This window comes from Neophocaena asiaeorientalis, unplaced genomic scaffold, assembly GCF_003031525.2.
Source record: "Neophocaena asiaeorientalis asiaeorientalis breed wild unplaced genomic scaffold, Neophocaena_asiaeorientalis_V1.1 scaffold225, whole genome shotgun sequence".
In the NCBI taxonomy this organism is placed as follows: Eukaryota; Metazoa; Chordata; class Mammalia; order Artiodactyla; family Phocoenidae; genus Neophocaena; species Neophocaena asiaeorientalis.
This window is the reverse complement of record NW_020172364.1, coordinates 2,756,140-2,771,977: the sequence shown is the minus strand read 5'-3', so window position 1 is coordinate 2,771,977 and position 15,838 is coordinate 2,756,140. Positions and strand designations below refer to the sequence as shown.

The 15,838-nt window shown below is 36.6% G+C and overlaps 1 protein-coding gene across 5 annotated transcripts in view; it reads right to left on the bottom strand.

Moving 5' to 3' along the window:
* Nucleotides 1-3,508: 3,508 nt before the first annotated feature.
* KLHL24 (kelch like family member 24) overlaps nucleotides 3,509-15,838 on the bottom strand; it is a 39,233-nt gene continuing 26,903 nt past the window's right edge. For 4 of the 5 annotated variants that reach the window (XM_024767557.1, XM_024767547.1, XM_024767566.1 and 1 more), the window contains 3 exons: nucleotides 14,946-15,134; nucleotides 13,644-13,832; nucleotides 3,509-8,592 (listed from right to left, as the gene is read on the bottom strand). In XM_024767557.1, the coding sequence (XP_024623325.1) occupies nucleotides 8,392-8,592; nucleotides 13,644-13,832; nucleotides 14,946-15,134 (579 nt within the window). In that variant the 3' untranslated portion in view covers nucleotides 3,509-8,391. The remainder of the gene's footprint in view (nucleotides 8,593-13,643; nucleotides 13,833-14,945; nucleotides 15,135-15,838) is intronic. The other variant, XM_024767575.1, reaches the window with a different exon arrangement.

The following is a 15,838-nucleotide window of genomic DNA, read 5'->3' as shown; positions in this document are numbered from 1 at the left end:
TCATTACTATAATCCCAGAGGAAACATTCTGTCTGATCCACATTAAGGACGCCAGTGTTTGTCAAATAAATAAATGAGTACATAAACGAATGAACCTCTCAGCTGTTAAGAACTACCATTCCTGATTAAGCACCACTGCCAAGTAGTGGGCTTTGGTCTCTTCTTTCCCGTTGATGCCAAGCACTGGGTAAGATGCTGTGGAATTAATCTAATAAAACAGGCCCTGCCCTCCAGCAGCTTTCTGTCAAGTGAGGAAATACATAGCAATCAGGGAAGGGCTGCTTGCTGAGACATTACATGCTTTTATATTCTAATTTAATCCTCACAGCAAGAAGCCTAAGTAGGAAGAGGGGAAACTGCAGCCCAGAAAGTTTCAGCATCTTACCCGAAAGACACACAAGCAGTAAATGTTAAAGCTGACATTTGAATACAGCTCTGACTTCAAAACCTATTTTCACATTATGTTGCCACCAAGCCTAGTCTAAGTGTAACAACTAGGACTTATCAGAAAACCAGGTTTAGTGGATCACTCCACAGTGCTAACTTTATCATTAAGGCAATGATTTCCAAGGGATTCTTTTTCCACTTGCTACATATGCTAGTCCCATGAGCAGCAGATGCTAAGATGAGATCAAATGTGCAAGGATTTTAATAAAAACATTTAAGAAAATGCCCTGTGAGGGAAAACATGGAGGGAGGGAGGGAGAGAGAGAGAGAAGGCTGGGAGAGCCATTAGACCCCAGAAGCAAGTGAAGGAGAGGGAAAGAAGGTTGGATAGAAGCATCTTACATTGCCATGTAGTCTTATGAAGGTTGCACAAAGCAGAAGGGGAGTCCTGGAGCCCAAATCCACCATCAGAAGGAACATGTGTGCCTTAGTATCCCTGTTACAAGTCACTGGCTGAAAGCAGCTGGTAGGAGGTGTGTGGGCTCAGCACAAATGCAAGATGGATTTCAAAGCCAGCAGCTGGGGCATCATTTGGTCAATTATGCTCTCTGTGGTTGGAGGCTAGTCAGGCCCATTTCCATAGCTGTCACACCATGCTAGAAAGCTTCTTGGAGTGTTGCTTTCTGTTTTGTTTCACCTCCTCTGTTTACTCACCTGCAGACACTGAATTCCTATAAAGCCTTACTATCTATGGTATCATCCACCACATCTCAGTAGGAGTGTGTTAAGAACGTAAATATGATCTTTTAAAAATCCTCTTTCCTCCTTTATCACACAACCGTGTTTTTCTCTAAATAAAAAGATATGAGTATTCAAAGCCTTGACTCTTTGGACCGATTGGCACTTTGGTTGTACTACATATGCATTGATTATTGTTTATCAAACTATGACTCAAAAATCCTGTTTTGGGGCTTCCCTGGTGGCGCAGTGGTTGAGAGTCCGCCTGCCGATGCAGGGGACACGGGTTCGTGCCCCTGTCTGGTTAGATCCCACATGCCGCGGAGCGGCTTCAAAAAAAAAAAAAAAAAAAAAAAATCCTGTTTTAAGGTATATAGCCTCTCGTATAAAAAACAGAATTGGTGGTTTTATTCACTAAAACATTCAGCACCTCTGTGCTGAACATGCTATTCAAACATAAACATGAACATGTGACTTATGAGTCTTAATTTATAGAGGTGACTGGGTGGTAAGACGGAGCAGTCAGTGCCATTGAAAGAAAAGTTTAGTGTTATAGCTCTCCTAGAAACAAGAGGCACAGTGTGTCACACAGGGCCACAGGGGAAGCACCAGTGTCAGTCAGGAGGCAGAAAGAAATGAGGGGGAAGCATAGGACAGAGCCTTTACTGGGGTTTCCATGGGTATCAAGGCATAGCAGGGTAAACAGTTTAGGGTTGGCTAGTTTGAATAATCCCAGCTGGTTTGGTGACACAAGGGGTGGTTCTTAGCAGTCTGGTACCTGGCCCTAGGGTGATTTAGGGCACGGGAAATGTTGGTTTGGTGTGTGAGAGTTAAGGAGGCGGCTGGAGTTTTGGACAGGAGATTGGTTGGTTTATATATGAAAGCTGGGCTCACTGACAAGCTGTTTACTGCCTCTAGGAATTAGCCAGTCCTGGGAGGAACAGTCTCTCCCCAGCCAGCAAGGTCCCCCAAAGATGTCAAAACATCATATAAAAAATATAAAAGATCCCAACATAATTAGGAGGAAATCATGCCTTTTGATTTTCTCAGTTTCCATTAACAGTTAATGAATAGCAGAGAGGCAGAAGGCAGGTTTAGCCCATTTTTCCCCCTCATTCTGTTAAGAGCACAGGTTATTTTTTGAAGAGAAAATTTAAATTATGAGAGGCTTCTATTCTCTACCCATTGCTCATGGTTTTCCAAATATAAGCTAACAAATGCTTTTAATTCTTTCAACTCCTTCCCTGACTTTGCATACTGCATTTTTGTCCTTAAGACAAAATGCATAGAAAATGAATCAACATTTATATTCTCCTGTTCTGTGCCAGAACTCTGTTCACTCTTCAACATACATCCCATTATCCAACAAGCCTGTAAAGTAAGTATTATGACTGCATTTCCTAGAATAAGCAAAGTATGGCTCAGAGAGGTTAAATGGCTTTATGGCAGAGCACCGGTTGGAATCAGAGCCGATGAAGCCTATCCACTTTCCAGGTGTGGCTACAGAGGAATTAAGTGAAATGAAAACAGCTTTAACATTTATTTAAGACACACTCTAACTTGCCATTTTATTTTGATGGCACAATATAAAAACTAAGCATAACAAGCTAAAGCATTGCTTGCACTTCTTTTTTTTTTTTTGTGGTACGCGGGCCTCTCACTGTTGTGGCCTCTCCTGTTGCGGAGCACAGGCTCTGGACGCACAGGCTCAGCAGCCATGGCTTATGGGCCCAGCCGCTCTGCGGCATGTGGGATCTTCCCGCACCGGGGCACGAACCCGCGTCCCCTGCATCGGCAGGCGGACTCTCAACCACCGTGCCACCAGGGAAGCCCCTGCTTACACTTCTGTAACATATCTTTTCAAGATTTTACTTTTGCTAATGTAAAATTAGACATTGCCTCTGCAGTAAACAATGTGCCCTCTTCGACACCTGCAATAAAATTTCTTAAGTTCTTTACTCTTGATATTACTATAAGGGTATTTTTGAGAGCCAAATCAAAAGAACACTACAGTGCAAATGTTATGGATCACTTTCATAATTAAAAATTAAAATCATAATAAAAAAATTCTGAATAGTAACACATGTGGTTCACACTAAAAAACTGATTATGTGCATATTTATATATAATTACACACAATTCTATAGGAGTATGCAGTGAAGTTGCCTTTTTACTTGTCCCTAAGCCACCAATTCCTCATACACACCAATGTTTTTAGCTTTTTGTTTAGCCTTTTAGTTACTTTGTGAACACACTAGTAAATACATATATTAACTTGTAATTTCCCCCACTCCTTTTTCAAACAACCACTTAAACATATTTAAGGTAAGACAAAACAACGAGTTTTTGGTAAATAAAATTTAATACAACCATAGTCAAGTAATAATGGTTAAAAGACATTTTTTATTAGATACAACTTTTTAAAAATTAAAGACAACTATGCACAAAGTATATTTAAACAAGACATATAAGTATTAGTGTGCTGCAACTAAATTGAAAACAAAGAAATACAAAGCTTTTTTTTTTCCCCCACTGTGAAGACTCTGGAGCATCTGAAAGCAAAAGACACTTGGCTGCCACAAGTCTGTACAAGCTGTAAAGCATATTATGCTTTTGTTCAACTCTATAATCGTGTTGTCTTAGATAGCTCCAGAAACTCTCAACAAGATTTAAATTAAGAAACCATGGGGAGGGGTGTTGGAGAAAGAAAGACTAAGAACTTTTTCAGGAAAGATAAATGAAAGAGCCTGTAGAAGAAAAAACAAAAGAAACAAAACAGTACATAAGAATGAAACAAAAATAAGTAGACTTACTTTTTTGACTTTAGATGCAGATATTGCAAATGATGTTTACAAAGGTTTAATCAACGTAAGATAGATGTTTTTCTTAATATCTTAAAAAGCACCTTGGCATCAAACAAAAAAAGTCCCCCAATATAATAAAACTCCAAACACCCAACAACCTTTCTTAACATTTTCTTTCAAGCAACCACAAAGCTGGTGCTCATTAAAAAATTCAAGAAGGGAAATTTACTCTATAGGAAACAAGTATGAAACTTATCTAAGGTAAGCTTTATTTAGATTGAAAGAAAAGTTGAAATAGCACTAGAGAACTTAAGGCATATAAACAAATTCAGATGCAGTTATTTTGAAAACATTAAAACAAATTCTTTTCTTTGGGACAATACATAAAATAAGTTATAACTACTGGTATTCAAAACATTTTTTAATGATGATCTTTAGCACTACAAAAATTTAATATCTAAGGCAATCACACAAATGTAAAACATTCATAAAAAACATTTTTAAAAAGTCTGAAGTATGTTGAAACTGTCTCTGGAATTATCAGTTCACACTCCTGGCTCAAGTGGTTTCTGATGACTAGCATTAGATGTGACAGTAAGTATAGCTAGCTAGTCAAACCTACTGCCTTAAAGGCCAACCAAATTGCCCCATTCTGGTTTCTTGGTATGGTGAATTTATTTAACTAAAAGGAATAATGGGGTGAGGTGATATAAACCTGGTTTTCAATATAATGCACAAGAAATTCTAAGAAAGGCCAAAATTATGCTGAGGTTAACTGGTGTCTTGAGTTTAGGAAAATAAAGGCAGTCCACAGGAAGCCTTTAAGAGACGTTATCTTATCACTTGGCACCACATAAAGAGCAATCTCTTCTCTTTGAAAATACAGTCTGGAGTAGAAGGTATCTTTTCCACATATAAATCTCAAGAAACAAAGGCACACACTGATGATTCAACCCTCTCTTTTCATGTATGGGTTCTCACAGCATTTCTTTTTAAAAAATCTATTGCCATATCCACACAACAGGAAAAAAAAAATACACCTGGTTTGTACACTGACAAAAGTAGTATAATTGAACCTTTGTATTTTCCTGAGTTTCATTTCAAAAGGGTATGACAGTAGAGATACATAAACAATTCATATTCACTAAGAGAAAATGTATCAGTCCACAAAACATTTTAATCTTTCTAAATATAAAAAAATGAATGTTTAACCACCACCATGTGTGAAGCCCCTTTACCAAACTGAATTTACTCTAGAATCATGAACTGCAAGTTACTCAGATATGGCACTTTAAACACTCCAATTAGGCAAAAATGACAAGTTAATACCCTCCCTGAGTATTTACATCACTTTTTTGTTAACACCTGGTTTAAATGGAGTAAATACCTATATTTCAGTCATCTAGGGGAAAAAAAAAGGTTACTGAAGATACAATAGGCTACCATTTCATACCTGTGCAGTGAAGTCAGTGGGAAGATTAGAGTAGAAAAGGAAGAAGGCCTTTTTGTTGTAAAAATTAGACCACTTTATAGCTCACTCACATATAGGAACACATGAAAAATGATTAAAGTTCATGGAGAAAAAACTGTACATTTCTGTTGACCCACAAAAAATACTTTTGAATTCCTTCCCCACTGAGGTATATCAATGGCTAGGTTTAGCAAACTTGTATCTCCCGTCAATTTGTTTTCTGATCTTGTAAAACTGTATATGCATTATATAGATTCTGACTGTATGAGTCATCATCCTAATATTCATCATGTACTTTCATATGTAACAAAGTATTCTAGAAATGCCCAAATTAAAAAAATATACTTCTGGAATTGAATTTAATAAGGTCAACTAATTTTTACTTTATGTGCCTTTTTCTGATCAGAAACTGATAAAATTCTTGATGTCTGTCTGTATGTGTGTAGATGAGCATACCATCTATCTACATATATACACACATGTACTGACTATATACATACACACTAACCCAAAGGCTTATACGAGCATCACCCACCAAAAGAAAATCTGTCAACTATGTGATGACAGCATGAATATAATCTGATACCATTTTGGTTGATAAATCCCTTTTGATATACTAATTATACCCTAAAATTCTTTATTACTTTATCAATGCTAACATCATTATCAAAAATCAGTAAAGGATAATAAATAATTTAAGAAAATTAAAGTATCAGTTGGGTAACTTTAAAAATTGTTACTTTAATTTCATAGGACTCAAACTAAGTTCTTGGTGGCCTACTTAATTTATGTAGTTTTAAATTATGTAGAGAAAAAAATTAAACAATATTGGCATGAGGTCCATGTTTAAACAAATTCTGATTTATAGGATTTCAAATTTACTACAACAGACACCTGAACATTAAAAATAAATGTATAACAAAATACAAGTAAATAGTTAATACTTTTATAATAGACGAAAATACTAAAATACAGGTTATGTTGAGAAAGTCTTCTTTGTGTGAAGTGTCTATTTATGGATGGGCATGATCTTACAAATACACATGAAAATAACAAGTATCATTTGTATAATTCTCAGCATTTACAAAACACTTTTCTCATATACCACAAAGAATTTCTGAACTACATAGGTTCCATTATCTACAAAAGGTATGATGCAGAAGTAGAAGTTTACTCTAAAATTAAAACAAGTATCCCAATTGTATCTACTATTGTCTTTCAACTAAAATGGTAGAAAACTGGTTTCTGAATTGCTCTGATAATTATCACAAAAAGGTATACATCATTTCAAATTATGATCTGAAAGATAAAAATTCCTTAAAGATTTGTTAAGTGTTTTAGAGTTTTCCTCAGAATTCAGATTCCAGCTAGGCATTAAAAGTTGACTCTGTACAGGTTTATTTGAAATCTTTGCATCATTCTAAAATGAGAAAGAAAGAGTAGTTTATCAATGTTAGGTTTTTGATTACTACCTTGGTTTTAACAGAAATCTGGTGACACTATAATCACATATTTGCATCATTTCTCCTATGGCAAATATATAATTATGATGTGAGACAACAATAGTGCCTGGGGAAGTCGAAATACAGCAGGCTACCTGAACATCCCTAAAATGTTTTAAATTGTATCTGTCCACCCAGGAATATCAATAATCACGTACGCTATAGTTCCTGCCATACCATTTGCCTTAGAAAAAGTTTTACACTCTTCTCTGAAAACCAGTAAGCTTTATAAACTGGAGTTGAAACAGCTAGACAAAGGCAATTTGATATGGAGAAGCTTGAGAATATTGATCACTATTTTACACAATGGGTACCAAATGAAAGATTTATCTTAGAAGACTGCAACTACTGCTGTTAGTTTCTTCAAATAGCTAATTTTAAAAGAAATATGGACCCACTGAGACAGGTGGTCCCTGCTTTATCCTTTAAGGGCAGCTTAACAGTAGAGACTCCCAGGATTTTTAGCTGTTCACAAGAAAGTAGGATAACCAGGAAGAGGTCCTCACCCAAAGCACCATAGTAATGAGGTCAAACCCTACTGGGCTACGGAGAAAATCTGTCCCTGTTTTTCACAAGATAATATTGCAAAGTGGATTTCAACTCTTCTGCCATGTTCAAGAAAAGGCGCATCCCTTAGAGGATTTAGAGATGATATAGAAATACTTTTGAGAGCCACAGTGGGTCATTTTCCCTTCAATGGTCTTAGATGATTTTTTCTTAGGAACTAACATGTAATTTTAATCTCCATTTTAAGGGCACTTGCTTTTGTATCTCCTCCACCCAAAATACCTTTAATATAAGAAAATAATTCTAAGAATGAAGTCATAATAATTCAGTATTTTATGATACTCAGATTGTCATCATTACATTTTTATCAATTACAGAAAAAAACCCACAATAAAATTAATCAACTTGGATGTATTTTTTAGTGACAAAGATTTTTAAAACTGGTTTTTCTACCTTAGAATGATTCTAAGTATTCTAAGCATTATATGAGTCAACCTAAATGAAAACTTGCCATGCAATTATATATATATATATGTATGTGTATATATATATATATATATATATATACACACACACACACACACACACACACACACACATATATGTGACAAAGTAAGGAATATACAGTCTTGCATATAAACATACATAAATGAAGAAACCATCACAAATTCCTAAAAGGTATGCAGGCAGACATTATTTCCTACTCCACATAGGTTTCTTACAAATACTCACAAAGGTACACTCTCAAAGCCCAAGCAAAGACCACTATTACCTTCAACAACAACAAATTTTTTTTTCCCAATTACAGAAAAGGCTTTATTACAGTTTGAAAGATTGACATTTTGGGGAGAAAGGCACAACAATTATTATTTTTACTTTTCTGTGCATATTGCAAAAAGGAGATATGTCAAGTTCCCACTCTGGAGTTTTTAAAACCTCTCATCTTGGATTGCTGTGGCTTCTTGGGTGAGGTATCCTGGTTTTAGAGCTTAAAGCATTTCTCATTGTATCTATGAATAGTCACACATCCATGATAGGACACTGGCCTGGGCATTGCAGCTACCCCTGTGATGATACTTGTTGCAGGATCATAACAGAGAATAGTGTCTGTGGCTTCTCCATTTTCCCGTCTTCCACCCAGGATATATATTTTACCATTACATACAGACATACCACAGTTTTCCTGTTCAACCAAATTAAAAAAAAAAATTAACTGTTGACAGTAAGGGATTTGGTAGCAAACTGCAAAGTAAAATAAGACATGCTTTAACAAGTCAAAAAAGGAGACATGAAATAATAAGCTCCCTTTTGCCCAACTCCCGCTCTATGTGTGAATACTAGGTAAATTTGCATGGGTGAAGGGAGTGTTAAGATAGAATATATGTCACTAATTGGGGTCAAGATATGGGAGGTGAAGTGGGGGTGGTGGTCTGAGAGAAGGGTTTTAGTTAACTTAATGGTAGTTGAATGAAAACATCCTTGAAGACTTGCTTCTCCTATTACAGGAAGGTCCTTTATTATAGAAAGTGGCTATTACATGATCAAAGGGTAGGAACATTATTCATTATAGGGGATTACCCACAAGTTGAAAGAATGAATAAGAGTTATAACCAAATTAAAGAAGCACTGTTATTAGGGGCCTTGGATGGGGCACAGAAACTCCCCAGATAACATTTTATAGTTAACTTTCCATGCAATGAGACTCTTAGCTAAATTTTACTCTTCTCTGTCAGTAATACAATTACTATATAAAACAAATACTCTTGCAAGGATAAGAGTGATTCTTCAAAGAAAGAAATTATACTAAAATTGTCTCACTATTGCATGAATCTGGTTATGCTGCAGGTCAATTATTCTTCCATTTAAATTTCACTTTAATTCAGAAAGTTATTGTATATTATCCTGTTTCCACATAACCAACAATGAGATGGGTTCTACCAGTGAGTACAATAAACATTTTTACTCGATCAGATTTGCTATACATAAATTTCACTCTTGTAGAAAAAATTAAATCTTGGTGGATTTCTATAATAGAGGATAGTATCTTTGGGTCTAGAAGAATTAGTGAGTATTTTAAAATGTCTACATTAGAGTTTATATACACCCATATTGACTTGGGGCCCATTATCATCAGTGAATGACAAACTTTTATGTAGAATACCACCCATGAATTGTACCAATTATGTACCAGACTATAACATTTTCCATCTAAAGCACAATGAGCTCTTTCTATAAATTCTGAAAGTTCTGAACACAATAAAAGACAACATCCTTAGTTTGCAAGTACAAGCTGGCTTGCACTATTGAACTTTACAGTCACTTTGATGATGATTCTTAAACTATATAATTATAGGATCTATCTTGTTATTAACATCATTTCATAAATAGTGCTCAGAATTAAATGAAGCAAGCAACCTTCAGAACAGATATTCATTCATATCAGGAAATTACTTGCATAGTAGTTTATTTCACTCTATGAGAGTCTCAAGAGTAATGGCAGCTAGTAAGAAAAATAATTCATCAATACATGAAGTTTTAATGTTATTTTTCATGACTTAAATGAAACACAACCTTAATATTGTAAAATATACCCCTCTCCTTAATTATTATTTTTATAATGCTTAATGCTTAAATGTTAAAATGCCGACAATAAAGAAAAAGAATCAGATTTCTTTTCAATTATTATTCTAAACTTTAACGACATTTTAAATACCTAGTCCGCTGAAGAAGGGTAAAAAAAAAATCTTCATCAGTCAGTAAAAAAAAAAAAAGTTCCTGATGAAAGTTAAAAAGCAAAATATATTTAAAATAGCAAGTAGTGGAATTTAGGAATTATGCAAAGTCAAAAGGCATGGAAATGGCGAGGTAAAAACAGAGAAAAAGGCTGGGTCCATTAGGACTGGGGGGAAAAAAGCTCACTTTTTTCAGTTCTTATTCTGTCATTCAACATTCTAAGCATTTAAAAACACCACAACCTTTGACTCAAATAGCTGTCTACCATGAAATTACGGTTGATTTATCGTTTTTCATTTGATTAGTATTAAAAGGGTAGGCAGGACTTCCCTGGTGGCGCAGTGGTTAAGAATCCGCCTGTCACTGCAGGGGATATGGGTTCAAGCCCTGGTCCGGGAGAATCCCACATGCTGGGGAGCAACTAAGCCCGTGCGCCACAACTACTGAGCTCACATGCCACAACTACTGAAGCCCGTGTGCCTAGAGCCAGTGCTCTGCAACAGGAGAAGCCACCACGATGAGAAACCCGCACACCGCAACGAAGACTGGCCCCTGCTCTCCACAACTAGAGAAAGCCCGAGCACAGCAGTGAAGACCCAATGCAGCCAAAAAAAAAAAAAAAAAAAAAATTTACCGAGCACCAATCAATCAATGCAAGATACATGAGATGAGTTAGAAAACACAGTATCCTTAAGAAGACTGAATTCCAGTATAGAAATGAACATTTATAACTATAAGGAAATGTATCACTTGCATTATAGAGGTGTTAAGTGTAGTGACAGATCAGAAAAACAAGAGATTAATTCTGAACAGGGCAACCTCAGTTTGCTGTAACTGTGAAGTGGTACTTGAAAGATGAGTAGAATTACAAATAGAGAAGGTAGAAAAGGCATTAAAGGCTAAGAGGACAACATGAATCAAGGCAAGAACACATACCATCTGGAGAGTACATGCAAGCAACAGATACTTAATGTAATTTGGGTAAAGGTGAAGAAAGTGAAGCTGAAAAGGCAAGAAGAGGTCAGACAACAGGAGACCTAGAATGAAGTGGGAAAACTTTTATATTTTATTCAGTACATTTCCAGAGAAGAGACATAATTAGATTTGCTGAAAAATAACTGGTGGTAAAATGGGTTAGAAAAGCAAGACATTAGAGAAAGGAACACTACTTAGAAAATACTGTTTTAGTTTAGGTAAGAACTGATGAGAACCTGAACAAAAGCAAGAACCACAGGAATGTAAAAGAATAGGAGAAACTCTTGAGGACACAGAACTGATATGATGGATTGATTCAATTTAAGAGAAATCAAGAAAAATTTTTAAAATGAAGTTTCTAGGTGTGAAATAATAGAAAATACATATCAGCCTCTGCCCCCAGTTCCTGACACAGAGCTCCTAATTTCCTGGTTGATAGGAGTGTCTTTTGTTCTAAGGAGGGACTGCTGCTGGGCTCCTAGATGGGGGTTGGTCACCAGAGAAACCAAGCCATAATTAGAAGCTTGTAAGTTTCACCCCACCCTCCCTTTTCTGGAGAGGGGAGCAGGGCTGGAAACTGAATTATAACTGATCATGTCTACATGATAAAGTCTCCATAAAAATCCCAAAAGTATAGGATTTGGAGAGCTTCTAGGTTGGTAAATGCATCTATGTCCCAGGAGGGTGGTGCACCTCAAATCCATGAGGACAGAAGGTTCTCTGCTTAGGACCCTTCCAGACCTGACCTTAGGTACTTCTTTATCTGGCTGTTCATCTATGTCCTTTGTAATATACTTTATCATATAACAAACCTGTAAACATAAGTAAGTGTTTTCCTGAGCATAATTACTGAACCCAAGGGGGGGGGGGGGGGGGGGGGGGGGGGGGCTGTGGAAACCTTGATTTATAGCTGATTTGTCAGAAGTACTGGTGAAAACCTGAGACTTGTGACTGGCATGTGAAGTGGTGGCAGTCTTGTGGGACTGAGTCCTTAACCTGTGGAACCTGAAGCAAATTTCAGGTCATGTCAGAACTGAATTGAATTGTAAGACACCAGCTGAAGACAGAGATCGGTTGGCGTGGGAATAAACCCACATATCTGGTGTCAGAAGTGCTGTCAGGGAGAAACAGAGTTTTTCCATTCACTAGGTTGTTTGGAAACAGAAGAAGTAAACTTGGGGAAGAAGGTGAATTCTGTTTTAAAGTCTTGGAATGCCACAGAAAACATCAAATAGGCAGTTGGAAATTTGAGTCTGGAGCACAGGAGAGAGGCTTTAATGGAGAATAAGATTTGAAGTCATCAGTACTGGGCAGTAAATGTGATCACTCAGCAACGGAGTATAAACTGGAAAAAGGGCAGGGAAAAGAGGCTCAAGGAATACCCATATTTAAGGGTTGGGTAGAAAAAAACAAGAGAACATGAATGAGACTCAGGAGATTATTAATGACCTTTGGGAGTACAATCTCTCTAGAGTGGTACAGGTAGAGCCAGATTTCCAGCATCAGAGCCATCAAGCATTTTGATGGTGGAAGGAAAGAGGGTACAGCCATGAAACAGAAGGCCAAGGGAAGGCCTTTATGGGGCAGGGGTAAAGGCCATATAAGGGTACAAGTGCAGTGTGGATGAAAGAGACCCAAGTACAGCCATTTTCTTCATAGCAAAAACAACAAATTACCTAGTTTCTAACTGCAGAAGGAAAGAAACCAGTTTGAGAGAATTTCTTCTCTTTTGAAAATGTGCTAGAGAGAGGAATAAGAACTGGAGTAGGAGTCTCAAAAAGGTTAAGGGGAAAAAAGCCCAAGAGCAATACCTACTTTACCATGGGATGGTAAAAAGTAAGTTATTTCAGGGAAGGAAGTCCAAAAGGGAAGGGATACCTGTATGTGTATGGCTGATTCATTCTGTTGTGCAGTGGAGGCTAACACAGCATTGTAAACCAACCATACTCCAATAAAAATTAATTAAAAAATTAAAAACAAAAGTAAGTTATTTCAATAAATTCCTTGGAAGGACTTCAAAACAAGAATACCATATGCTTTATGTGGAGTTTAAACAATTTTTGAGGGACTTCCCTGGTGGCTCAGTGGTTAAGAAACCGTCTGCCAATGCAGGGGACATGAGTTTGAGCCCTGGTCCATGAAGATCGCACGTGACGCAGAGCAACTAAGCCCGTGTGCCACAACTACTGAGCCTGCACTCTGGAGCCCACGTGCCACGACTACTAAAGCCTGCGCGCCTAGAGCCCGCGCTCCACAACAGGAGAAGCCACCGCAATGAGAAGCCCGCGCACTGCAGCGAAGATTAGCCCCCGCTCTCCCCGCTAGAGAAAGCCCGTGGGCAGCAACGAAGACCCGATGCAGACAAAAATAAATAAATTTATTTATTTAAAAAAAAATTTTTTGGGGGGGGAAATAATCCAAGCATACATGAAACACATAAATAGTAAAGTTACTGTATATTCATACTGGTCCTGTACTTGGTCTCTCCTACATTGATTATTCTTTTGGACTGTTTTATGTTATTACCTGTCGGCTGAATGTATTCTGTACATGCATCCAGTAATCTTCAACGGGATCATAACAGTATATTGCCTTGGTCAGTCCACCAGCAACATATATCAGGTTGTTTAAGGATACGGCTGTTATACACCTCTTGGCAATTGGGATAGCTGCACGAAGTAGCCAAGAATTGGTTTCTGGATCATAAGATTGAACCTAATAATATATAGAAGTACTTAATTAAAATTTCTCAACAAAAATGCAAATTTACATAATAAATAGTCTGCCAATATACAGAAACATGATTAAAAATAAAATCCCATTAATTCACAGAATTAAGGGAGGTTGGCTTGAGAGTAAAATACCTGAATTATGAAATTCTCAAAAGAAATACAAATTTATTACTATCAAGCAGAATAGAGTAAGAAACACAGACCGTTTCCAAGATGAATGGCTAGCAGGTTTGCTTTTTTTTTTCCATTAAAAATAACAGTCTTCAAAAAAAATAAAATAAAATAACAGTCTTATAAATTCTGTTATATAGGATAAGTATGCCTCAATTTGAATATAATTTCTTCACATGTTTAGGGAGTCCTTTCTTCAGAAGAACATCAGCGAACCTCAATTAAGTATACTTTGAATTATCACAAATTCTGAATTAATGAATTCTAAATATGTAACATTTGACATTATATTAAAATTTAATTTAGAAAAAGAATTTATTGATTGACAAAGTTCAGTAAACTATTGCTAAATGAATTAGGCATTAGACTCTTGTTTGCAGAATAAACGGGGTATTTTCTGAGATGTCAGGATGGCATATGTTCTTTCGTCTCACGAATTCAATGAACTGCAGCAGCTTTGAGCCATCCTATATTTACATTAGAGAGGTTTTCTTTTCTTTGTTCTAAGAATATTTTCAAAGTATGCAGAAAATGACCCAGTTGGAAGCAGTACAGTATCTTACCCTTTGCTAATTCACTTCCCAATTGTTTTATGTGAATAATTTTTTGATTTTGTAAACTATACCAGTAAAAAGTTTTAAAATGGTTTATAGTATAACGCTGAGATCCGTTTCATCTCAGAAAAACTGGATCACACTTTTAACAGAAAATTGTTGGATATGTTATGATCTCACTTTATGATCTCACTTTAGTAACTTGAAACTCAATGTTTTCCTCCCTAAGTATAAAGTACCAGACAATTTTTAAAAGCCCCCTCACTCTAAGGGACCAAACTACCTACTTGATAGGCCTTCCATATTTCTCTTCTTGTGTATATCATTGGTAATTTCTATTTTAAAAAAAAAAGAGAGAGAGCATGGCTTACCTTATCAGAACAAGTATTATCATCAGGTCCTCCACCAATCACAAACAATTTGCCTATACAGCTAGTCACGGCAGGAGAACTCACTGCTTCCTTAAGGGGGGCAACTTCAGTCCATCGATTTGAAAAGGAATCATAACATTCTACACTGCTAAGTCTGTTTTGCCCATCATAGCCTCCAACAACATATACCTATATGTAAAATACATGGAGAAATCTTAATTATCAAAAGTTTGAATTTTTAATTAGTTGGCTAAAGAATTAAGGGATGGGGGCTTCCCTGGTGGCACAGTAGTTGAGAGTCCGCCTGCTGATGCAGGGGATACGGGTTCGTGCCCTGCTCCAGGAGGATCCCACATGCCGCGGAGCGGCTGGGCCCGTGAGTCATGGCCGCTGGGCCTGCGCATCCGGAGCCTGTGCTTAAAAAAAAAAAAAAAAAAAAAAAAAAAAAAGAAAGAATTAAGGGATCTCTCCCCTTTAAAAAGCCCTTGCTAACTGTAATTGCAATATATTTAGCTCAGTTTCTGGACCTTTAAAAAAAATTATCATTCTCTCACCACCACCAAGGAGCCTTTTTAGACATTTTTTTCATAGTAGCCCCCTCCAGTGAAATTTTTAATACCACAGATATACTGTATATCTGTTTATATATTGTATCTGTGCTTTATACACGAAACAGTATGATTTTTTTTCACCTGCCCAAGAACCAATCTTCATCCCCTTAGGAGCAATATTGCTTGCACTGAGAATTACAGGATTTAGCATAAATGCTCATACTCATGGATGGTGAAAATACTTGAATATTATAAAGTAATAAAAGCTATGAAACTAAAGTATTAAGTAAGGATTACTAGACTGTGAGATCTTTGAAGGCAGGGCCTATCTTGTTCTTTAAT